Source organism: Maniola jurtina, chromosome 2 (genome assembly GCF_905333055.1).
Source record: "Maniola jurtina chromosome 2, ilManJurt1.1, whole genome shotgun sequence".
Classification (NCBI taxonomy): domain Eukaryota; kingdom Metazoa; phylum Arthropoda; class Insecta; order Lepidoptera; family Nymphalidae; genus Maniola; species Maniola jurtina.
In genome coordinates this window covers 16,056,733-16,082,362 of record NC_060030.1, presented here as the reverse complement: position 1 = coordinate 16,082,362, position 25,630 = coordinate 16,056,733, and the positions used below count along the sequence as shown (strand labels likewise).

At 38.1% G+C, this 25,630-nt stretch overlaps 1 protein-coding gene across 13 annotated transcripts in view; it reads right to left on the bottom strand.

Annotated features, from left to right (window-relative positions):
- LOC123873584 (obscurin) overlaps positions 1-25,630 on the bottom strand; it is a 144,523-nt gene that overhangs the window by 68,084 nt on the left and 50,809 nt on the right. For all 13 annotated transcript variants that reach the window (XR_006797717.1, XM_045918554.1, XM_045918545.1 and 10 more), the window contains 6 exons: positions 16,848-16,976; positions 11,654-11,824; positions 10,376-10,541; positions 1,617-1,709; positions 447-746; positions 1-151 (listed from right to left, as the gene is read on the bottom strand). Coding sequence is in view for 12 of the 13 variants with exons in the window: in XM_045918554.1 (XP_045774510.1) it covers positions 1-151; positions 447-746; positions 1,617-1,709; positions 10,376-10,541; positions 11,654-11,824; positions 16,848-16,976 (1,010 nt within the window). In the remaining variant the exon portion in view is untranslated. The remainder of the gene's footprint in view (positions 152-446; positions 747-1,616; positions 1,710-10,375; positions 10,542-11,653; positions 11,825-16,847; positions 16,977-25,630) is intronic.

Genomic DNA, 25,630 nt, shown 5'->3' with positions numbered 1-25,630 from the left:
CTAAATCAGTGGCGTAGAGTCTGATCTCCCGTAACCAAGCAGTCTTGACTGACTCCTTAGTCGCTTTGAGAGTGATGACTAGAGGAGGATCTTTCTTATGAAGTTCAAATTTTGTTGTACCTGGCACATCCAAGAGTTCTACTTCTGGAAGCTAAAAAGTAGAGAATAAATCTTACAAAACATTCATAGAAATCTGTTTTAATATGTATTTTTCTGTCATGAAACGTTTTAATTTTTTTCGCAGACCAAGATCGCATATTATTTCAATAGAGGAGATTTGTTCTCCAGCTTGTTTCTAAAGTCCAAAGTAAACCAGTCATGGAGCAACTGGGTGAGCTTGCAGATGTTACTGCGGTAACCTTCCGTGCTATCGAAGAAAAGGTTAAGCCTTAAGGTCACCATAAAAGCCATGTCACTAGGAAATAAAGTACAATTTTAAATCTTACCTTAACGATGTATCGGAGTACAAAAACTGATCGACCGTCACCGACGTTCACAACTTCGCAGATCAAAAGCCTAGCTTTAAAGAGAAAGAGATATTTATTTTTGGGCTTGTCTCCAAAGTCGACAGTGAACCAGTCGTGGGTGAGCAACCGACCGAGTTTGTAGATGTTACCACGGTAACCCTCGATGCTGTCGATGAAAAGGTTGTTGGTGGCTCGGGTGGGCACGCCAAGGAATAGTTCGAGAGCCTTTTGGAGGTCGGTGCAATCGTCACCGAGCCGCTTCGAGTATTTTACCAACTCCTGAAAAATAAAAACAAAGTAAAATGACTTCTATTTTTTGCGCAGTATGAATCTTTAACGGTAATGTATTCCAAAATTGTTAATCTAAAAATCTGTAAGAGCTGAAAATTTTACCGTTTATGATAGACTTAATCTTTTAAATACAAGAATTATGTGTTCAAAACAATGCTAGTAAACTTTTGACTTAATTTATTTGCATGGTTTCTAGTAATTTGGTAAAAAATATAGAAATAAGTTTAATTTCTTTAATGATTTTGTCCACGATTCAAGACCGTTAAAACTTCAATGAATGAAAAAGTCGTTAATAACCTTTATTTCCCATTCATGAATCAATAGCAGTAATTAGCGATTATTGTTTGTAAATTGTCGATTGCTAAGCGTAACGGCAAAGCTCGCAGTTTCTAAGGGTAATACGCAGTGGAGCTGAATTATTTCGGGAACGTTGTTCTGTAACGTCGTAAACAACTCTGTTGATGAGGCATTTGTTCGGGACGATTTAAATTTTAGAGCATTGAAAATCAATTCGGATTACTTGATCTGATAGGAATTAAAACTAGAACTGTTACTAAGCTTTTAGTTTTTGAGTTAATAACTCCTATCAGGTCGAGTCGAGGTGAGGCATTTGTATGTTTAGACAAAACTTTTAAAATGGCGCGAAAACTTTAAAAATAAATTGAATAATAATATGTCAACGTTGACTGACTATCAATAAAATTATATCATGATCATAATTAACCACAAATTCACGGTTTTCGGATGATTTCCTTTACTTGTGCTATAAGACGTACCTACGTGCCAAATTTCATGATTCTAAGCCAAGTAAGATTCTTATCACTAAAGTTTATTTACTGAGTAATAAATCAAGTTTACCTTTAAAAGAAGTTGGTAATCGTTGATTCTCTGGATGGGTAGTTTGAGATGCTCAGTAAGGCCTTTGTCGTCACCGACTTTTTCAGCCAAAACCTGGAAAAGAATTATCACTTTGTAGCATATTTATTGCATGTGAAATTCTGGAACCAAAATCCTAAACCGTACATACTCTTCAATTTGTAAAGATCTTTAATTAACTGTTACTAGCAAACTAATTACGTAAGAGTAAATTTTGCTTTTCTTGATCTTAAAAGAGTGGGACTCTCATGGAACAATGTCAGCAACAGCAACCGAGGCAAAGATAGGGAGACATGGAAAACAACTTTTGCGGTCCTAAGCTCCTAACTCAATCATCTATAAAAGGACTCTATCATCATTATCATCAGGGTATAAGTGTAACAACAAGTAGATCGTTGTTTAATTCTCTAAGAACATTGTTCAACAGACAAAGATTAAAAACTGATTGCTTTCTAGATACGATTAAGATTATAAATAAGTGCAGACATTGGACGAGGAGGAAATAAGTAGGTAGTACTAAACCTATAAACTAGATTCGAGATACTATAATTTTGAAATCATTATTCGTTAAACGTGCTGACATTCCCAAGCAATTAATAAAGATTGTAATTAAATTATTGATAGCAAAAGTTATGTTTAACACAACTTGGCTAATGTCCAGATAATTACAATGACACCTATGACACAATTAAAATATCTTCCTGGCTATTGAAATTAAATTGTTTGACGATCACAAATTATTTTAATTGGGTTCCAGTACGATTCTGCCTAGAAACCGATTAGGATAGATAGATAGATAGATAGAACACTTTATTGCACACAAAAACACATGCAAAGGATCACAACACAGAAAGAAGAAAACAGAAAAGCAATTGTGTGCAAAGGCGGCCTTATTGCTTGGGGCAATCTCTACCAATAATATAATAATCTAGGAGTATGGATTTTACAAAAACTACCATAACTTTTCCACGTTAGGCGTTAGCCCACTTCAATTTTAGACTGTAGCATTGCTTACATCCAAGTGAGATTGCAATCAACGGGTAACTTATAATATCTCAATTTAAAAACAGAGTATGCCCTATGAATTGATCATTAAATAAATGATTTAACGGGCAAAGCTTTTAAGTATTTTCAATTGAAAATTGTTACAATGATAAACGAGATAGTATAAGACATAGTACGAAAACATTATAGGGCAGCCCTTGACCCAGTTCGTGTAACCCGAAATAAATAAAACATAGTGAGGAAATCTTAACGTACTACCTATCTAGATTCTATAAAGAAACAGAGATGGAAATAATATATGTGTTTATATTTGAAGTGCACAGTATAAATATAATAATATGATTTATAGTAGGTATATAGATTTGATTAACATCTTTCATTAACCAAGTTTCTAAGTCCTATGCCCTGCTTAGTAATATAATGTAATAAACAGAAGTTGTGTGATAGAATTGAAGGAACAAAGTAGATATTGGTGGTAAAAGAAATCTACTGCACTTAACTCAATTTTTTTAATTATTTGTACCTACCAACAATTAGTGATAGTCAAAAGAAAGAAGATAAGAAGTAGACAGGGAAGTACTTATATCAAATACTAGAGATCCCTCTACCAGTGACCTGATCGGTGGAGATATTGTAAAGGAAGAAGTAAAGAAGAAAGAATAGCCTAGCAAAGATAAAAGTGGGAATTATGTTTTATTAGTGACATATTTTTTTGTCAACAAATACAGAAATCTTCAAAAAGAAATCGGAATAGTAACCAAACGATTATAAATCGGGCACATAGAGCATGGATAGCACAACATGGAATCCGTGGTGTAAGTCCGGCTAATTTTAGAGCACCTTGACATATTACGTTATATTAGTTTTGGACCGTTGACTGCCGCCAAATATTTCGTGAAAAACATAAACCAACGGAAATCTCAATCATTCACTCAGAAATTATAATATTGCTAAATTTTTGTTAGTTTAATGCAGAGTTTCTATGAATTTGAGAAAAAACTTCGATGAAAAGTTACTAAAACTGTATTGAGCTGACATAAAATGTCTTCTACTCTTCCTAAGGCCTGATACTATCTATTAAAGTACATTTTAAAGAGATTAATCGTCGAAATTAAGCCTAGGGATCTCCAACGAATCTAATAGGACCGCACGATGTATTAAGCAAAGTGTTAATGCCCTTTCAGCTTTCAGTGTTTATATTTGCTAACTTACAGTATGTACCTATATTTTTTTATAATAATATGTATTATATTTTGTCGGTAGCTGAAAATACAATAGGTAGACATACCATTTTCATAGTAAGTTTCTGAATTTGTAATAAGTTTTAGAAGTCCATGTAAAGCTTACCACAAAAGGAAACAACTATGAAAATGTTTGTCTTCAGAGCGTCTCTATATTAATAATCTTTAAAAAAATTCAATCAGCTTTTAGCAGATGTTCATTTTATTTATTTAACCGCCCATTAACCGCAATCCATCACTTTTTATTGATCGTGAAGCGAAATCTTTTGATCAAAACATTGTGAACCAAAGCCCAAAGCTCACTTTGTTTGTTTTTCTTCTTCACAAAGATTATGTTAATTTACGAGATCTAATTCTTTTGAATTACAATTATTACATTTTGCTGTTTTTGCCATGTCTTGTTACAAAAAAACTTTATAGAATGTAGAGATTATGATCGCAAGAAATCGTTTCATCTTTTATCATCCATTCATCCATTATCATTTTCATGTTATTGATACCAACCTAGTAAAATAGGGAACAGAAAATATTAGTGTGCCTTCGAAAATGATTGCTTGTAAGTTTTACAGAAAACGTCATTATTAAAATTATGTAGTTACCTACATCAAATATTTTGCTTACATCATTTTTAACCGCTTTCTCTGTCCATCAAAATCTCACGTTTTGTGATAAATATATATACCTAGTTCCGCTAGTTCAAATATCTTGGTTGAAGTTAGTTAAGTATAGTAGGTAAACATTTTAATTGTCAATATAAAAACAATGTTTATATGTGTAGTGAGGTAATGGTGACTATTATTTGCGTCATCTTAGAACGATATGGGTTCTAAACACGCACGGGTTTGAGAAGAAGCCAACAACAAACTAAGATGACAAACAAATCACAGATCACAAATCTAATGGTTCTTACTGTAAGTTAAATAATTTAAAAATACCAGTTTTACACATAATGCAATAAATTCAAGTTAGATGGATAGATACGTGGATAGAAAATCTTTTGCACACAAAATAGGAAAAACACAAAGAAACTATAATTAACAAAAAGAAAGAAAGAAATTAACAAAGGCGGCCTTATTGCTGATAGAAATCTGCACCAGGCAACCTTTGGTTCAAGATTGACATTCAACCCTACAATTAAACTCGAAAAAATGGGTCAAGGTCATCGGCTAAATCTTCGAGAGTAGGTACTCCATTGAATACGAATCTGTGACTAGAGCTTTAGACAGCTATACCGATCATCCTCCCACGCCAATCGCCTCAAAATAAACCAGACGTGTTGCTTGAAACACTACACCCGTACCGAATGTTGGGAAAAATCACCATTTCGCAACAACCAGTCTAAATTTATAATACACTTGAGTTGCATGTACTGTAGGCTCCTACCTGAGGGGGAGAACTTGGCAGGTACAAGGTATAAGAGCACAATCACAGACACACACTTCACTCAAGCGAGTGGTCGAAGGTCGGCAACGCTGGAGCTTGCGAGGTGTTCGCGGCCGCGGCTTCCGAGCGACTGGTCATCGAAGTACCCTGCACGGGCCGTCGCTAAACATAGATCGATGTTTTTTAGAGGATAACGCTAAATTTCTCTGGTGACGTGTTCCAGTTGTTATCAGCTGGTCTACGCTCCACGGTCATTTGACAGTTGACAAGGTCGCCAAACAAACCTTGAGTATCCTTGCTACCCTTCCCGGTCCATTGCTAAATGTAGAACGATGTTTTTTAGAGGATAACGCTTAAATTTCTCTGGTGACGTATTCAAGTTGTTATCAGCTGGTCTACGCTCCACGGTCACTTGACAGTTGACAAGGTCGCCAAACAAACCTTGAGTATCCTTGCTACCCTTCCCGGTCCATTGCTAAATGTAGAACGATGTTTTTTAGAGGATAACGCTTAAATTTCTCTGGTGACGTATTCAAGTTGTTATCAGCTGGTCTACGCTCCACGGTCACTTGACAGTTGACAAGGTCGCCAAACAAACCTTGAGTATCCTTGCTACCCTTCCCGGTCCATTGCTAAATGTAGAACGATGTTTTTTAGAGGATAACGCTTAAACTCTGGTGACGTATTCAAGTTGTTATCAGCTGGTCTACGCTCCACGGACATTTGACAGTTGACAAGGTCGCCAAATAAACCTTGAGTATCCTTGGTACCCTGCATGGTCCATCGCTAAATGTAGAACGCTGTTTTTTAGAGGCGAAAGTTTGTATGTGTGTGTGTGTGTGTGTGTATGTTTGTTACTCCTTCACGCAAAAGCTACCGGACGGATTTGGCTGAAATTGGGAATGGAGATAGATAATATTCTGGATTAGTACATAGGCTACTTTTTATCCCGGAAAATCGAAGAGATCCCACGGGGTTTCGAAAAACCTAAATCCACGCGAGCGAAGTCGCGGGCATCGGCTAGTAACGCTATAATTTCTCTGTTGACGTGTTTCAGTTGTTATCAGCTGGTCTACGCTCCACGGTCACTTGACAGTTGACAAGGTCGCCAAACAAACCTTGAGTATCCTTGCTACCCTGCACGGTCCAACGCAGAGAGCCGTGGGATTCAGGCGGCGCAACGCCATGGCGTGTGGAAGTCCCTACAAGAATCTTATGTTGTGGAAGTCTAGCTGTTGATAATGATGATAATATGTCCAGTTTAAGCGATAATAGCCCAATGGTTATGACTTTGGCTTCCTATTGAAGAGATCTGGGGGCTCATCCCAGGCACCACTTAGCAAATTTTTCGGAATTATGTGCTTAAGCAATTAAGCATTAATTTGTTTTGTATAGAAACAGGCTTTACTTTGCGGAAGTCCATATACAAGGAACCAAAGCTTAGTTTGCTATAATACGCTGAAACAGACAAATCTGTATGGTGCAACATGCAGCATGTGATATGCAGCGCCCGCCCTCCCACTGCTGAACATGCAGGAAGACCCAGTCACCAAGCAAGCAATACGCACCATACATACTCGTATTTGGCTGTTTCAGTGGATTATAGCAAATTAAGCTCTTGGTTCCTTGTATATCAATTATTTCTTTAATGATGAAGGAGAACAACCTGAGAAAACTAGCACTGCTAACTGAATAATGCTCTTATGTGGTGTGTGAAGTCTTCCAATTTAGCCAGCGTGGCAGATCATGCTTAATCTCTTTTTATTCTGAGAGGAGATCAACAACATGGGGTTATTCAAGGGGCGGACCAACACATTCCTGACAGACCGGTTGGCGGTTCCTCTGGTACTGCAAATGTTCATGGGCGGCGGTCATCAGATGACCCGCCTGCTCGTTTTGCTCGCTATTTGTATAAAAAAAAAGATCCGTACTTAGTTATATGTATACTAGTAAATATCATTCGAGAAAACAAGAAACTAATCGTTATAGATCAGTTTAGGATATTTATTATTAGGATTGACTCAAGTTGACCGGAGATGAAACTTGCGTAGGATTCCATATTATTTTTGTGATGTTCAAATAACCGATGAAATAGTCATTGAGAGTGGCATTCAAGATTATTCTGAAGATGTTTCAAATATTTGTGAGCATTAAACGAGTGTTTTAAATGTAGATTATGATTACGAAATGAGTGGGATGACGAACTGCAATATTAAAATTGCCATTTTACTTGGAGACACGATATGAAGTAGAGTTTCTGGTAACTTCGTGCGAAGATTTAAAAGTTCTTTATGGATCGTTAGTACTTTATTAGTGGCCCAGTCAACTTCACAGTAAGTGAAGTTAGCTAGAATTAGTAGCTATTGTATGTGAGGGTATCTACCCGATAGGGCATTTCTGGATTTTTTCGCTGTTGTCTCTTTGCGTCAACATATCCGTTTGGCTTCGAAACCTTTTGGACTTAGAGTCCCCAAAGGTGTAAAAAAACTTGTACTTGTGTGTGATGTAAGATTTTTTACACCTTTGTTACCTGTTACCTCCTAAAGTCACCATGATCCAAACTTCATAGTCGCTGATCGTTCCTCCCAGAGTTGGGTATAATACGCAGACAAACTTTCAGCTTTTATAAAATAACGAAGGTCTGCTTCTCCCTGGCTCAATGTCTATTTAGTTTGGTCGTACCATGATCATAGATAACGATTTCTATCCTATTTGACGGGTAATTTGAAACAATTTTTTTTTACGGGCTGCAACTATAATATAATCTAACTCCAAGAAAGTGAATCTAACATTCTGTCTAATTTGCTCTCACAACTTGACGCATCTCGTGAAAACTACAAAAAAAGCATGATAAAGCGTTATTTAAATGCTCGGAATAGGTAATTAGGTAAGAACGAATTGCGTTGCAGAGTTTAAATTGCTCAGCTTTCTTTGGCATAAATCCACAATTCGTACCCAAGTAAACAATATACGTAAGAATTGCTGTTTTGGGGGCATTTAAATGAATCTTTGTATAGTTCATATCGTAGGTAATTCGTATTAAAAATTCGTAATCGTAAGTAAAGGAAATAAAGAAAAAGAAGAAATTAAGAATCTATTAAGTATAGTAATCTGTTTATCGTGTTTGATAAGATCATCATTATATCACGACCAACCCATCGCCAGCCCACTACTGAGAACTGGTTTTCTCTTAGAATGAGAAGGATTTAAGCCATAGTCTGCCACGCTGGCTCAGTGCGGATTGATAGAGTTCACATACCTTTTGAGAACATGAGGAAAAAATTTCAGGCATGCAGATTTCCTCACGACGTTTTCTTTCACCGTTAAAACAAACTCCGAAAAATTTGAGATGCATGCCCGGGATCGGACCCCCGACCTTCGGAATATAAGACGGATGTCTTAACCACCAGGCTATCACGGTTCGTGCCTATACTTGCAAAAAGCATAGTTATTTAAAATTCGGAGATGGTGACTCTCCATACGAGATAGCACTTCGAGTTGAAGAAGACGTGTCGATGATAGATGCGGTTACATCAGTCTGCCAATTACAGCGATGATAGCGAGTTGAGTACAGTGTAAGGGCCATCGTGTCAATTATCTAGGTGGGTACATAGCTTTAGTTGTTCGGGATGTAATTCAGATGTTTGTGGGCGCCAGTGAGCGTAGCAAGGCGTCGCGCGTCGGCATCCCGCCAGAGACTAGAATAGTTTGCGTTTCTAACACACTCACCAGCTTTAATGGTTTTTTCAGGATAGCCCCGAAACATGAATTATAAGATTACGTCCGTAACTTCGTCTGCATTGATATAATAGGTAACTCTTACTGAGTAATGAAAATATTATGCAACTTAATAAAGCAGAAAATATGCCACATAATAAAGCAATATGCAATGTAACATAATGAAACAAATATAATATCTAGTATAAATTGTATGTTAAAAAAATACCTATTAATTTGAACCAGTGACAATAAGAAAAAAGTAGATAAATATTATATGTATTATTGAATGTCCTCACTCCTTCAAATTAATGATTTTTAAATCGGTGAAAAATATTCGGTCACCCATTCAGTCACCATTTTGTTCTAAGTTTGCCTTCAAGTTCCAAATCAGTCAATCTGGAATGTGCTTTAAATAGCTGTTATTTGACTTAGTTTAAAACTTTTCTGTCCTGAAAAAGTATTGCAAAATCTGGTGCCCTTAGTTCTAAAGCGTTTGATACTGCTGTCGATCCCTCATTTCGGGGGCATTCGCCTAGGTAAAGTAAACATAGCCTAGACATAGCCGCAAAAAATTCACGGAATCCCTGATTGACGTGCCCTCGTTTCTTCTGATTGGAAATTCTTAAAAAATAAATAAAACAATAATATTATAATAGTCTGAAATATCAAACTACGATAGAAATTGGCTCATGATTGTTTTTTTTCGTTTGATGTAGTACTCACTATACCTACTATACTAACCTAACCATTTATTCTGTTTTAAAGTAATCCGAGATAACAATAAATAAATAAAATATTAAAAAAAGAGTTTTACAAAATTTTACTCTTAATTTAACGGAAATCCTTAGATTAAGAAACTCGGAAAACATACTGATCTAAAGCTATCGATCAAAAATCTATTGATCTAGAACTTATCGATCCGAATAGTGACCGTGGTTTGAATCTGAAAACTATGTAAATGTTTATAGCGACACCTATCGTCAATGTATAAAATCAAAACGCAAACCTGAAATAAACTCCTGAAGTCGTCTCAACTCCCACTAAAACTTTTAGGGAACTTGTTGCTTCGTTTCAATTAACCGCGTGGTTGGTAGATGGCGTAGTATTGAGAAAAATCGGTCATCCGAATATTTTACACAAAATTCATGACCTAAACCTGAAGTACCAAATATGAAGTACTAAATAGTAGACGTATTGTAGTAGTATTATTATGTTTTGACCGATAACCTGAAGAAGGTGGCGGGGAGCGGGTGGATGAGGAAGGCGGAGGACCGTGTTTGGTGGCGCGCTCTTGGAAAGGCCTATGTCCAGCAGTGGACGCATACAGGCTGATGGATGGATTGATGGATGGAATTACGTTTTGCGTTTGCTTTTGAAAATAAGAGTCATTACCTTAAAGTATTTGGAGACGACGGGGTCGTTCTTGAGTAGCTGCTGCGCTTTGGGCTCGTCGCGGCAGTAGGCGACATGCTTGTCGAACTCTCTCTCCATCCGCAGCAGCGCGCGCCCGAGCATGCGCGGCTCCTCGGCGTAGTACTTGATGCCTTCTAGCAGACCCCTGGACCAGATAACATATAAATTACGATGTGACAAGCTATGCCAAACTTCAGGTAAGTATCCACTTGTGAAAATACGTCGTCATTTTACTGAACTACATAATAAGCTTCTTATGGGAGACTAGCTGATGCCCGCAGCTTCGCCCGCGTGGATTGGTCAGATCCCCTGCAGCATCAGGATTGAGGAGCTGCACTCCAAATTTTTTATGAAACAATGTCGCAAAGTTCCTCTATCGATTAAAAAAGAAATGACGCAAATCGGTTCAGTAATCTCGGGGATTTCGGTGTACATAGGTAGAAAAACACAACTCCCTTTTTGAAAGTCGGTTAAAAAAGTAGCCTATGTTACTCCCTGGTCAATTCTCTACTTGTCTGTGAAAATCCCGTCAAAATCGGTTCAGCCGTTCCCAAGATTAGCCTTTTCAAACAGACAGACAGACAGACAGACAGACAAAAATTTTAAAAACGTGTGATTCGGTTATAGTATCGTTCAAATAACCATATGACCTTAATATGCGGTAGTTATTTCGAAATTACAGACAGACACTCCAATTTTATTTATTAGTATAGATACTTAAGTAAGATGCAAGTTGTTGGGAGTTTGTAAGAAAATGTACTCAAAGATTTTTGAACAAAAATCTAATTATTATTATCCTGGTTGACTGATCTATAAATGCATAGCCTCAAACGTTGACGTTCCCATCGCTGGCTCACTACTGAGCACGGTCTCACTCCCCGAATCAGAAAGGTTTGCCCATAGTCTCCGAGGTTTGGCAGACTGCACACACTTTTGAGCACATTATGGAGAACACTCTGCGTGTAAGTTTCCTTAAAAAGTCTCCTTCACTGTGAAAGCAAGTGATATTTAATTGCTTGAAAACACACATAACTTCAAAAAGTTAGAAATTGTGCCTGGGGTCAAACCCTCTATCTCCCGAATAAGAGGCGGACGTCTTCACCTAGGCCTAGACTATGGGAATTTTTTTGTGTCCCTAATCGAATTTAGTAGGTAATCTAATCGAATCCTCTTATGGATAATATGGAGGCATTTAAACTTGACAACTACTTGAACAAAAATACGCTAAGCTGCTAACAAGAGCAAAAGAATACTCACGTGGTATGAAACTCGCAGATCTGCTTGAAGTTGGAGAACAGCAGCTCGCGGTTGTCGAACACTGGCTTCGGCGTGGTGGCCTTGTCCATCGGCCGCATGTACTGCGCCACCACCTGCTGCATGTCCCGCCCGAACTCCTCCTCCGTCTCGATCAGCTCGCGCACCACTGCCCTTCATGATAAACGAATTAGCTTAAAACGCTGGAGACTTAAAAAAGGACCTAGCACCCAGCTGGCTCATCTTAGAGGGGCTCTTAGGAAAACGTGATGAAACGCAAAACAAGAGCAAAACAATATTTTCCCAAAACAGCTCAAGAACGATCAAAAATTGGCAATAGAAGCATTTTATTTGAACCATTTGAGTGAGCAACATCTATGTCTTCACAATGAGGAGAGACCCAAGTAGTATTAGCTAAAAGGTTAGAATCCAGAGCCGTGAAGTAAATTAAAAATTCATCGGCCACATCGTAATGCACCACCAACTGCTGCATGTCCCGTCCGAACTCGTCCTTCATCGCGATACAAACAAAATAACCACTATAAAACTCAGGACCTAAAGAGGAACCTAATAGGCAATCTAAGACCCATCATAGAAAATTGATGATCACTGTGTTAGGTGGATATATTATATCGTTCAACATCTACTTCTTTGCAATAGAAAAAAACATCGAGTGAAGAGTGCTTAATGTGTGCGGAAAAGACACCCCGAGACATGCGGTTAAAATTTGATTTACAAGAGAAATGCCACTTTTCTTTAGCAACCAAATCATTGATTTTGGAATCACCATGGTATTAGAGTATTCTGTGAACGAAATGGACTTGGGCGTAGCGGCCTTATGCATAAGCTGCATAATTATGTAAATACCAATTTAATTTGACATTCTGTTTAGCCTAGAATTGACGCTCTCATATCGATTATAGCATAGTGCCCCAAATTCTTCACAGCCGCAGCCAAAATAATTTGCACAGGATCTAATAACTCTTCACAAAATCAGCCGTTTTACACGATAAATCACGCATCCGATAACTCACCGCCCGTCTCATTACCAAAGCCAACTTTTGCCAGAACAGCTAATATATCAGAGTTCGGGCAAAGATCAAGTTCCCCTCGAACGCGCTACGTACCTACTGTATCTATATCCAATGCATGATGGTGAGTTTTTAGCCAGATCTTGGATTGGGTACCTATTTGAATTAATTTGAATGTGTGGAAAAGGGAAGTAGCAAGTAGAAATCCCACAAATTCATCACCATCATCATAATTATCCACCGACAGACGTCCACAGCTGGACACAGGTCTCTTGTACGGACACACACCACGGTCTAGAGCTGCGTGAATCCAGCGGATCCCTGTAACTCTTTTGATGTCGCATATCTAGTGTGGGGTCTTCCAACGGTACCTTTCCGATGCATCGTCGCAGTTACAGCACCTTGGGACCCCAAAATTCTATCGGTTTGTACCCTGAACATTGCCACTTCAGCTTCGCAACTCATTGAAATATGTCCCGCAAGATCTAAAAAGATGTCTTGCAGATTTCTTGGTAAAAAACAAAGTGGGTATTGAAGAAAATTAAGTATGTGAATGTGATATTTTGTAAAACAATTTTTTTTTAAATTTGGATTTGGTGGTATATCCAGAAAAGTTAAATCATACCACAAAAGTGCCGTCAAGTTTGCAGCAGACTTGAAGCATCATCCAGTCAACTGATTGGCATACACCGTCAAGTGTGCAAGCCATCATGCCCAATGATAGTCATACACCGTCAAGTTTACTGGACGCCACTTCAATTACACTGCAAACTTGACCGGTTAACTTGATCATGTATCACCAGCGAAAAAAGAAGCGCCCTTCATAGGGCAGGATGTCGAAGTATTAATACTATAAGCTAAATATAAAACTAATTCCAACATATTTTCATCCACATGCCAAAGCTGTGAGCTGTGGATCGGATTTAGAAGATCATTTGACACGTGAACAGTTATTTGCACTTAGACACTTTGGCTTGTCTGAAAACGATAATTTATCGTCCATGTTTATGGATCGCACATCTCAGGTGTAAAGGTTTATGCATACCTAATTCTGAGTGGCATCCCGTGGCAATTTGTGGGGCATGCCTAGTTGTATGTGTGTGTGTGTGTAATAATGTGACGGACGTATGGCCTAGTTTTAACAACGTATATCAATAAGTGACCGAGTCTGGAGGTCCAAATTTGACGTTTTCGTTCCGTCCCTCCGAGAGCACGCTAAGCCTCGAAATCTCGTTCAAGTGGTATGTGGAAGGATCTGGGAAACCACCGCATTAGCCCCGCTGCTCAGCGATGTACGACGTAGTAAAATACTATAACAATGCACTTGATTGCTATTTCACTTGGTGGTAAATGAAGATGAAAGCACGCTGACCTGGTAGATAAGTGTCAGCCTAATTGGTTTATATCTTTCGTACTAGGTATGGTACGCATCGAACCAATAACGCTAAACCATTTGAAAGTTTGGCTTTGCAGACGTAGAAGGTCTAGGATAAGGAAGGTCTAAGATAGTCTAGAGTCTAGACTATCTTAGTCTTAGACTGAACTGAATCTAGATTCTTGGCTGAGCTTCAAGAAAATACGAGAACCAATTCAGAAGGTAGAAATTGAAAAGTTGGAATTCACACTAGAGATTGCCTATTTACAAGCTCCATATTTACGAGACAAAGGGGGTGATGATTATAATGGTCGGTGCTGTCAAATGTGGGCCCAGCTTAACTCAGGTTATTTCCAATAACACCGGAAATATTAATGAAGTTTGACACTTCTGAAATATTAACTGTCTGTAGCTGGCAACATTTTGTGGTACCGATTTGACATTGAGGTGGTGAACTTGACTAATTGGCGTGCACTGGATTTTGAGAAATGAATGCTCATGATAATAATTATTTATGATGATTAGGTGATATTATCAGACAATGCTGTCACACTTCGTGATTAGTTGGGAATTTGTAAGAAAACATCGAGGGTTCGATGTCACCGGCATGCGTCAAATGCATCGATGTACAAATGTTACCTATATTTTGGCGATAGGTAGGCTATATGAGACTACTAGAGGATGCCCGCGACTTCATCCGCGTGGATTTAGGTTTTTAAAGATCCCGTGGGAACTGTTTGATTTTCCAGGATAAAATGCCTATGTGAATTACAGGGACGCAAGCTATCTTGGTACCAGATACAAATCGGTTAAGCGGATGGGTTTTTAGGAATCCCGTGGTAACTCTTTGATTTGCTGAAATTTAATTCCATTACAACGCGCATTTTACCTCGGATCAAAAGAACAAAGCATCTGACTCAATAATTACAAAAATTAATATTTCACTCACCACAATATTGAGCTTATTAAAGGCAATCGCTTGAATTTGTGACGAACTTAAATAACCACGGAAGAATACTTTCTCTGTCGTCAGATACGTGATCATTGCAATATTGGGCTATATTTGCATCTCCCAAAATTACTTTGACCTGATAAATTTTGGAGCGTAAATTGGAAATATTTTCCTTTCGTACGTTTATAATTTTAGGTTTTTTTTGGAATCCACAAAGGCAGAAGTGTTTGTTTTTTAACTTTGTGTGGTTGAAACTAAAGCGATCTTAAAACATTGATATCTAATACTATTACTTATTACTTATTATGCGTAAAAGGTGCGCTGTGAATTGTGATGGCCGGTGGTGTCTATGATGGATTTTCCTCATTTAAAAACCCTGTCTGAATGGTTGGTTAGATCTATGTGTATATTAGTAAACGTAGAATTCCTTTTCCTCTCCAAATAAGCGTAAAACTTGTGCTAGGAGTAGGTACATAGTAGTGCAACGGGTGGGGTTTGAACCGCCGACTTTTCGAAATTCAGTCCACTCCTTAACCTTTGAGCTATTGAGGCTCTGACTGAGGACTTTACCCATCAAACTTGGATAGGGTTAAAATGATTCGGGTAAATCTAAGTTTACTTCTTCTTGTACTGCCCGTAGGATATAAATTATACATATTATTATACAATACATACAGGCATCCTTTTATAAACAATAATTAAAAGACAACAAAAAAAAAATCAAGGCGTTAAATTATTTTTGAAATAGGGCTTTTCTTACAACGTTAAATCACAAAAGAGCACATTTTACTTCTTCATTTAATTAATGGCTTTCAGGTACACAAAATTATATGGCCCTTATAAATTTGTACCAGCGACAAATTCGAGGAAGCAATTCATCCATAGTCTGTCGTGTCGACTCTGTCGCGTAAATTGCAATTTTATTTACCACGTCCTCATTTCTGTCAACATCTCGACCCTTTATATAACTTTATATCTTCGCTTTGTAAAAATGATTGTTCCACAAAAGTGTACTTAGGGTATTGGACTACCTAATTAATATGAAGTTTGAAATTTTCTTTCTTTAACACTACATCCACACAAGTTACGTATTTAATTGTGACAATGGATGGATGCTGCCCTCAGCGTGGAAACCACTTATAACAATAAGACAATGCCACCATTCTTGGAACAGAACACCATTGTGCATGTCTGGACTACGTTGATGGTACCCGCGACGGAGACCTGCAGGAACCGTGAGGAGATGATCTGGAGTGAATGAGTAGTCTGGAAAGAAAAGTTAGAAGTGCGTGCTCAGGATCGAAGCCTGGACCCCCCAAATAGAAGCTCGACGTCTTAACTACTGTTGATTGAAAAGATGATCTGGCGACACCACCAAAGAAACCAGGAAAAGCCAAACGCATCAACAACACGCAACACCACACAGATCTCCAAAACAAAATCGACGCACGTTTCGCTCCGACACCGGAGCATCCTCAGGAAATGTAGACTTTACAATGCACAAATTGCAAATTGTCTGGTGGGAGTCTTCGGCCGTGGCTAGTTACCACCCTACTGGCAAAGCCGTACCGCCAAGCGATTTAGCGTTCCGGTACGATGCTGTGAAACCAAAGGAGTATGGGTTTAATGAAAACTGCCATACCCCTTCTAGGTTAGCCCGCTTCCATCTTAGACTGCATCATCATTTACTACCAGGTGAGATTGCAGTCAAGGGCTGACTTGTATCTGATAAAAAAAAATTGCAAACTAAACAACAATTATACATGTCTACAACAGATGATGATTGTGCCCACGGACCTCATGCCTGATAAATGACTGACTGACTGATAATGGACTTACTGTCGTCTAGCCGCCAGTGCAGTCTGGTCCCTCTCTGGAAGCTTCTCCTTCAGGACATGTGCCGGCACGTAGCCTTGCCGCGTGCACAGCTCGCCTGCCTGCACGTCTTCCACCACCCTCACTAGCCATCTGGAAATAACAGAAAAATCAAGTTGAAAAATAAAACCCCTTCCAGGTTAGTCCGCTTCCATCTTAGACTGCATTATCACTTACCACCAGGTGAGATTGCAATCAGAAAAAATCAGCTATTAGCGCCAAAATGACGAAAAGCAAGTTGTTTCAAAGACAAGTCGGCAATCGCAGGTCCAGCGTAATCCTAGATTCACTTTCCTTACAAGAATGTTATCAGATGCACTATTATGGTACTTGGGAGAGTAAAATGAGTAAAATATAGATTTCCTAGTGCGTATGTAGTTAAGTGCCCACACAGAGTTGTCCAAGGTCTAGTGTTTATATTGGAAGCACAGAAATCTAGGCAAACAGTAAACACCGGTCTATACGTAAACCTAATTGTGATAATGGATATAGAGCCCAGATGCAAAGTTTCAGCCTGACTTTGATCGTTCTATAAAAAGCTGAAAAAATTGGAGGTCTAACTTTTAATGCGTATAGGGTAGTTTCAGACTAAAGACATTTCTAACAACTTTTTATATCGATGGTGAACCATTGAAACACCGTATATTTAAAAACGAGCAGCTAAAATAAAGAAGTTCTCACACCGTAGACTTTTCCCTTTAAGGTGTATTATGTGTTTGGGATTCTCTGTTATTTATATTCAATTTTTATTGCTGCGTCTCCAACATTGCTCCAGAACTAGCCATATGACAAATGAGGCATGATGGGCTTCGTGCTAGTGTGTTTATTTAATCATCCAGCAAAAATTGCTTAATGCGTTCGGTAAATGCAAGCTAATGTAGGTACCTATAAATACTGTTTTCAAATTGCACCAAGATCCTTCAATGTATATATGAAGGACCAAATCCGGCAAGCTGTCTATCGCTGACCACACGGATATGGCAGTATTACGCTAACTCTACACGGTCACTAAATGCATTGTCCAGGTGTTTTGAGCCAATGTGTGCTAGTTCTTTACATGGTACCTATCACACGATAACTATTTATATTTATCAAATACCATATCATAAGAATTCCTGGATTCTGCCCAGCATGCATTGTAATGCAACTCGCAAGTCACCTATTGTACGATGTTGACGAGCTACGTCAGAAAAATTTATGCAATTGTCAACAACGACTGTACAAAGCTTCTACTCAATCGGGTTAACGATGCGTGAATGCATAAGCAGCAAGAATATTACAGAAGATTCTCTAGAGAAGAAAACAATCGTGTCACACGACAAAAAGTTGCGGAACTTTTTCTCGTGCGACACGATTGTCGTTAGTGTGTTCTGGCGGTTAGTGTGCAACAGGCTAATGAACTGGTGGGCGCTGACCTCGTGCGCTTTCGAGCTGAGCTGCGAAAACAATCCGCTAAGCTTCTAATCTCCTAACAAACCTGACAAATTTTATTAAACTTGGAAAATTACCGGCAAAGCTTTAAATTTCCAGAATCTTCCACTAGGGGCGCTGTGCAAGTTTTCCGTAATACGCGAGTTTTTCCGCGTGGAATTTAGGATAGCTTTTCCAAGATATTTCGCCAGAATAAAAAACCAGTCAAGTGCCAGTCTGACTCGCAAACTGAGGGCTGTGTAAATGATTATTTAACTTTTTAATTTTTACTATTCATGGTAGGGCAGCCATTTTTAAATGTTTATTATTTGTTGTTATGGTGGCAATAAAAAAACACACTGTAAAAATTTGAACTCAGATAGAGTTTTAGGTTTATGTGATAAAGCTAACAGACAGACAGACGGACGGATTGTGGACGTCGCGCGTCGATAGGATGACGAGGGTGACGGCAATCAAAGTCGATTCAATCTAGTGTAAGAAGCTACGCGTCTACGACAGTCCATCTTGGCCACCTCTTCAATTCCATGAATCTAAGTCAACGGGGAGTACCTACCCCTCCCTTTCCCACCCTCCCAAAGGGAGGTTTTGACTCTCTTGATGGGTATTGACAGACACGATAGATAGACAGACAGACAGACAACGAAGTAATCTCTCTTTGAAGTTAAGTTTGAGTGAAGGCTCTTTTTTTCTTTTTCAGGTATGAAACCCTAAAAATACTAAAATTTTCGGAGATTTAAACTTATTTTGTATTTTACTCATAATGTAAAATGTTACACATAGCCTAATACACAACCTTCCTCAATGCATACCTTCAAGTACATCTCCAGATACAAGTATCTAACTAACTAACCTAAGATCCCAGATAACCTAGCCCGAAAAAGCGGCTTTCACATAGGAAATATACTCTCTCTCTCCTCTATATACTCGAAGTCTCTGTTTTTGTACATAAACATAGAAATTATTTTCCGAGTATGGCTGACACAATATCAAGGTCGATTTCAAAATAAACTTGTAGTGCCTAGACAAAGAATTAATTTATATCAAAAAAACGTGTACTGCATGGCCATACGAGTGTACAATAAGCTACCGGAACGCTTTAAAAAACTCAATTTATGCCATTTTAAATCCAAACTTTTCAAAACCTTGTTGAGTAGGTGCTATATTATTCGGTAAATGAGTTTTTTAAGGATGATATCAATAACATATTATAATATTTTGTCACTTTGTTTTGTCTCTTTCTATTGTAATATCTTTTTCCTGACTTTTATGAAATTTTAAGTAATGCACTGCACTTGACTCCTAATTTTGTTTGACATTAATTTAATTCAATATATTTGTTATCTTAAATATTTGCACACTAATAATTTAGTAGAAAGTTAAGGCCTCTATTCATGAATTTCAATCTTATTGTACCAACTTTCTTGCAAATAAATTATCTTATCTTATCTTATCTTAAGAAAATCTATAAGTAAAAGGCAAGATAAAATTATACCAGCTGAATGTTTCCCTCTTTCATCAATGCCTAGAACTTATCAACAGTCTGGAAATAGTCCGACTTCACAAGAATGGCGTAATGTGATTCAATATGAATTACGCACGCGCGTGCATAATTTTATAATTTACGCAATGCCACAGTTTGTCTTGGATCATATAAAACAAACATACATTGTCGTTCATGTCGAAACTGGACCAAGGATTCATATTTCGTCTATTGCTTCGGTGACGAGAGAAATATTTAGCTATTTTACGAGTAAAAACATTAAATCAATTAAAAACCGGTCAAGTGCGAGTCCAACACGTACACGATGGATTCCGTACCATCGTACAGTACAACCAAATTAATAATGCGCATAGAAATCTTCGTCACTGTTCGGCAACGGTCGTATGATACACATGATATTGACTCCTATTTGTTTATAACAAGATGCAAAATGCAAGTGCATTGTTTAGGGCTCTTACGATTCAATGATTCGGGTGTTTCTGGGAATACGACGAATTTTGCACCTTGTTATAAACAAATAGGAGTCAATATCATGTGTATCATACGACCGTTGCCGAACAGTGACGAAGATTTCTATGCGCATTATTAATTTGGTTGTACTGTACTGTACAAGATATAACATAATAGTATCGGCTGCCTTGAAATTTTTATTATTTGTTGTTAGGTACACCTATATAATAGCTCTTTGATTTTCCGGGATAAATTGTAGCACATGCCACTCTCCAGGTCTTTAAAATGCGAAAAACCCGTCGCTCTATTGCTAGTGATTGTAGCGTGATTGAAGGACAAATTAACAAACTATTAAACCAACAAATAAACACAGTTTCGCATTTATAATACGGGTAGTGAAGTAGTGATCCCTATCTAATATCTACCTACTCAATTTGTAGGAAAATAATATGAGTCACTTTCTTCTTGTCTCATAACAAACCAAATTGAAGGTGACACGGATACACTATTAAAATGGAAAATACACTTGTTTTCATGTTGATACAACATGTTGATACAATTACGGCAACATTTAGGTTAAAAGCTTCTGCGATTGGACAGATATGTTCATGTTTTTCAAAATAAAATTAGCTTTTCTTATTGAATTAGCTCTTCTATAAAATTTCAAGTTAAAGTAAACTACTTAACTACCGGCAAAGCCGTGCCGCCAATCGATTTAGCGTTCCGGTGCAATGCTGCATGGAAACCAACCGGCCAAGTGCGAGTCAGACTCGCGCACTGAGGGTTCCGTACTCGGGTATTTTTTCCAACATTTTGCACGATAAATCAAAAACTATTATACATAAAAATAAATAAAAATCTGTTTTAGGATGTACAGGTAAAGAACTTCCATATGATACCTACCCCACTTGGTATAGTTATCTTATTTTGAAAATTGAAACTTTAATTTTTTTTTAAATGATGTAACCACAAATTGGCGGTTTTCAGATTTATTCCTGTACTTGTGTTAAAAGACCTACCTACCTACCAAATTTCATGATTCTAGGTCAACGGGAAGTACCCTATAGGTTTCTTGACAGACAGACAACAAAGTGATCCTATAAGGGTTCCGTTTTTCTTTTTGAAGTACGGAACCCTAAAAACTGCCACACCCTTTCCAAGATAAACCGCTTCCTTCTTAGAAGCATCATCACTTACCACCAGGTGAGATTGCAGTCAAGGGCTAACTTGTAACTGAATAAATAAAATAAAAAGTCCCTATAAGAAATATGTGTCCAATTATGGACATATTTTGACGACGATGACGATAGTGACGAATTAACCCAAAGACTGGACTCTGGACTGAATTCTGGACCTCCCCAATAGTGAAAACAACACTGTTTTAGGCTCTACTTGGCAACGAGCTACCGCTTCGATGAAGCGGCCTCTTAATAGCTTATCACACAGGCTGCGTAAGCGTTGACGTAGCGCATAAGTACCATTGCGTTGTAATGTATGGAACAGTATGAAACATGGCACACCGCTTGCGTAAAGCGTGGACGTATGCGTAACCCGGTGTGTTAGGGGTTTACGCGCGTCACTACGCACGTGTTTCGTGAACGTAATTGGTGTGAATCTTCCTTAAGTCTGTGTAACACAATTTACAGTTTGTGGTTAGCAGTATGTCAAAGCTAATCTCCGAGATTAGCACAGTCTAAACGCTACACGCTACACATGATTGCGATGACGGAAGACAGAAGCGGGGTGAAACCAGGCCACGCAATAAATAGAAACGTAAACTTTATAGTCTATTAGTCTATTGTGATTTGTGTGGATGTTGATCTATTGATCCTCAGGCAGAAAGAGACCCAAATAGACTTTTCCGGTGGATTTTCCAAAAACTTTCTCACAAACTGTCCTGACGATTATGAACACAAAAAAAAAACAGCCACGTCGGCCGAGCCGTTCTCACTTGTAGCTATATCAAATCTATGAAAAGAGCAATCGCCGAGTTTCTTGCTAGTTCTCCGTGGTAGGAAAGGCATTCCGAACTAGTGATAGATGGCATTTGACGGTTCAAAAGTACTCGTAAAAGTTTCATTGAGTAAAAAATATTTTTAATTTATTTTATCTTTCATTTAAATTATGCGGCATTTGATTTTAAAGCCGAAGCAAAAGATATCAACTAAACGAGTACAATAATAAATCATTAACCCCCGACCCAAAAAGAGGGGTGTCATAAGTTTGACGTGTGTATCTGTGTATCTGTGCATCAGTCTGTGGCATCGTAGCTCCTAAATTAATGAACCGATTTGAATTTAGTTTTTTTGTTTGAAAGGTGGCTTGATCGAAAGTGTTTTTAGTCATAATCCAAGAAAATCGATTCAGCCGTTTGAAAGTTATCAGCTCTTTTGTAGTTACTGTAACCTTCACTTTTCGGGGGTGTTATAAATTTTTAATTTACACTTGTTCACTTTCATTGTTCTTAGTGATTCACAATGAATTCATAAGTTCTACAAAGAATAGGGCATGATGAATCAATGCATTTTGGATGACATGCAAAAGAAGGAAATGTAGGTGGGATATTTTTGTAAATTGGCAGTGGATTGGAACGGTGATCGAATCGCCACTTTACAAATACATGCTCCAATTTTCCAGTCCGGGAAATATGGAAAAATAAAATTTCACGAGAATAAACTCGCCTGCAACATGTAGATACAAAAATATAAATAAATAACGTTTTTCTTCAAATATTATCGAAGTTCTTTGTTACTTTATCTTCGGTTCTAAAAGACTGATCCCAAATACAACCGGAAACCAATCGGAAATTCAGCAGTTTTCTTGTATAGATGAATAGGTACTAAGCCGATCATTTCCATAAGAATAAAATTGGCTGGTAATTTTTCCGCAAATTATGACACAATAGGTAAGGTAAAATAAGCTGTGTGAAAAACGCTTCCAACTTAGACTGTATCATCACTTACCACCAGGTGAGATTGGAGGCTTACTTGTATCTGAATTTAAAAAAAATAGCCTAGTGGTTAGGACGTCCGCCTGTTAATCGGAAGTTGGGGGTGTTATCCGGGCACGCATTTCTAAAACTTGTCGGAGTTATATACGTTTTAAGTAATTAACTATCACTTGCTTTAACGGTGAAGGAAAAATCGTTGAGGAAACCTGCATGGGGAGTTCTTTATAATGTTATCAAAGGTGTGTGAAGTCTGCCAACCTATCCCTGGCTAGCATGGTAGACTATGGCCAAATCCGTTCTTATTGTGACAGGAGAGCTGTGCTCTGTAGTGCGCCGGCAATAGGGTGATCATGATGGTGATGATGAATCAAGATGATTAAGTGTTCTGTAAAATTCCGTGAAAGTATGGAAAATCTTTTTCCGAGTATACATCCATGCTTTTTCCATTCTATTTTGTAAATAGGCGAATGTATTTTTATAGACGCTGCTCCAAATGTTGATTGCGATTGACGTCTATTGTGTGAGACACCGGTCCAAAAAAACTGAATGACACTGACACGCGGACAGTCGGCTTCCGATATTTTGCTTAAAATTACGGGAAATAATTCAACAACAGAAGAAACAGTAAAACAGTTCTTAATTCTACTCACTAAATCAACCGCGCGTCTTACTTGACGAGCGACGGTTGTTGGAGCCGAAAAGCCTGAGAGTACGGAGCGCCATAAAAAGAGGTCACGAGAGTAAGGAAGGGCTGGGTGTAGTGGCGCTTATTGGGAATAGCCTGTGTCCAATAGTGAACGTCCCAGAGTGAAATAACGATAGTGACTCAACTAATCTCAAAAAAAAATACTAGGTATTGGAAGGCTATTTTATATTACAAGTTTTCAATGCGTAAAACTTGCAAGCGTTCGCAGTCACAATTTCTTTTGTTACGATGGGGCTGGCTTAAAATATTAGATTAAAAAACTTGAGTTTAACATTCTTTTCCGGAATAATTGTAACTTTAAATCATGTAGGTACAGCACTGCTAGAAATTATGTAAGTTTAGGCTATGCACCATTCAACTTCGCTTTTTAACCCCCGACCCAAACAGAGGGGTGTTATAAGTTTGACGTGTGTATCTGTGTATCTGTGTGTCTGTGTATCTGTGTATCTGTTTGTGGCATCGTAGCGCCTAAACTAATGAACCGATATTAATTTAGTTTTTTTTGTTTGAAAGGTGGCTTGATCGAGAGTGTTCTTAGCTGTAATCCAAGAAAATCGGTTCAGCCGTTTGAAAGTTATCAGGTCTTTTCTAGTTACTGTAACCTTCACTTGTCGGGGGTGTTATAAATTTTCAATTTACACTTGTATAAAGTTAATATAATAAACTATTTTCAATTGAGCCTAAAGCTCCAAACTGCTCAACCACCATTAGCCGACTGTACAAACTACAAACTAATAGACCGCGACTGTCTGCCGACTGTCGGAAGACTGTTGATCCTGCGAGTTCATAACTCCGGCGAATGACACGCGCGTCAACAAACTGGCTGATGCGACACACTTCCTGACGCGGATTTATTGCGGCCCGAAATACGCCTTTGCACTCTAATTATGTGGCGAAGACTTAATTAATGCCCTGTTAAATTCTGTTGTATGGTATCGGTATTTTTTGTTTTGTGTCCTTTTTACTTTCATCACAAAATACGGACGGGACGCATGCAAATTTTAATGGTCTTGCAGACACTGACTGAAATCTTAAAGTGCGACGTCGTCGATTCGAACGTTATTCGCGTTGCACTATTGTCGCACATTCTTCTAGTTGGAGGGCAATTAGGCATTATTTTTCTTTTCAAAAGAATATTAGCCATTTGAATCATGACTAACATTCCCCTTTCCCCTCCAACTAAGCGTAAAGCTTGTGCTAGAAGTGGGTACGACTATAGTGCGACGGGTGGGATTTGAACCGCCAACCTTTTAGATTTCAGTCCCCTCCTATAACCGTTGAACTATTGAGGCTTTTAGGGAAGTTAGGCATGTTTAATATTATACATATATAGCAAATCTAGATTATGCCCGCAACTTTACCCACGTGTGGTTTTTCAAAAATCCCTCTCAAACTCTATGATTTCCCGGTTAAAGTTACGAATATCCATGGGGTTTTTGCTGAAATCCTTTTGGATTGCGATATGCGAGGAAAACACCGGCCAAGTACGAGTCAGACTCGCGCACCGAGGGTTCCGTACTCGGGTATTTTTTTCAACATTTTGCACGATATATCAAAAACTATCATGCATAAAAATAAATAAAAATCTGTTTTAGAATGTATAAGTTAAGCCCTTTCATATGATACCCCACTTGGTATAGTTTTAACACTAAAAAATTAAAACACATTTTAATTTTTTTTTTAATGATGTAACCACAAATTCGGGGTTT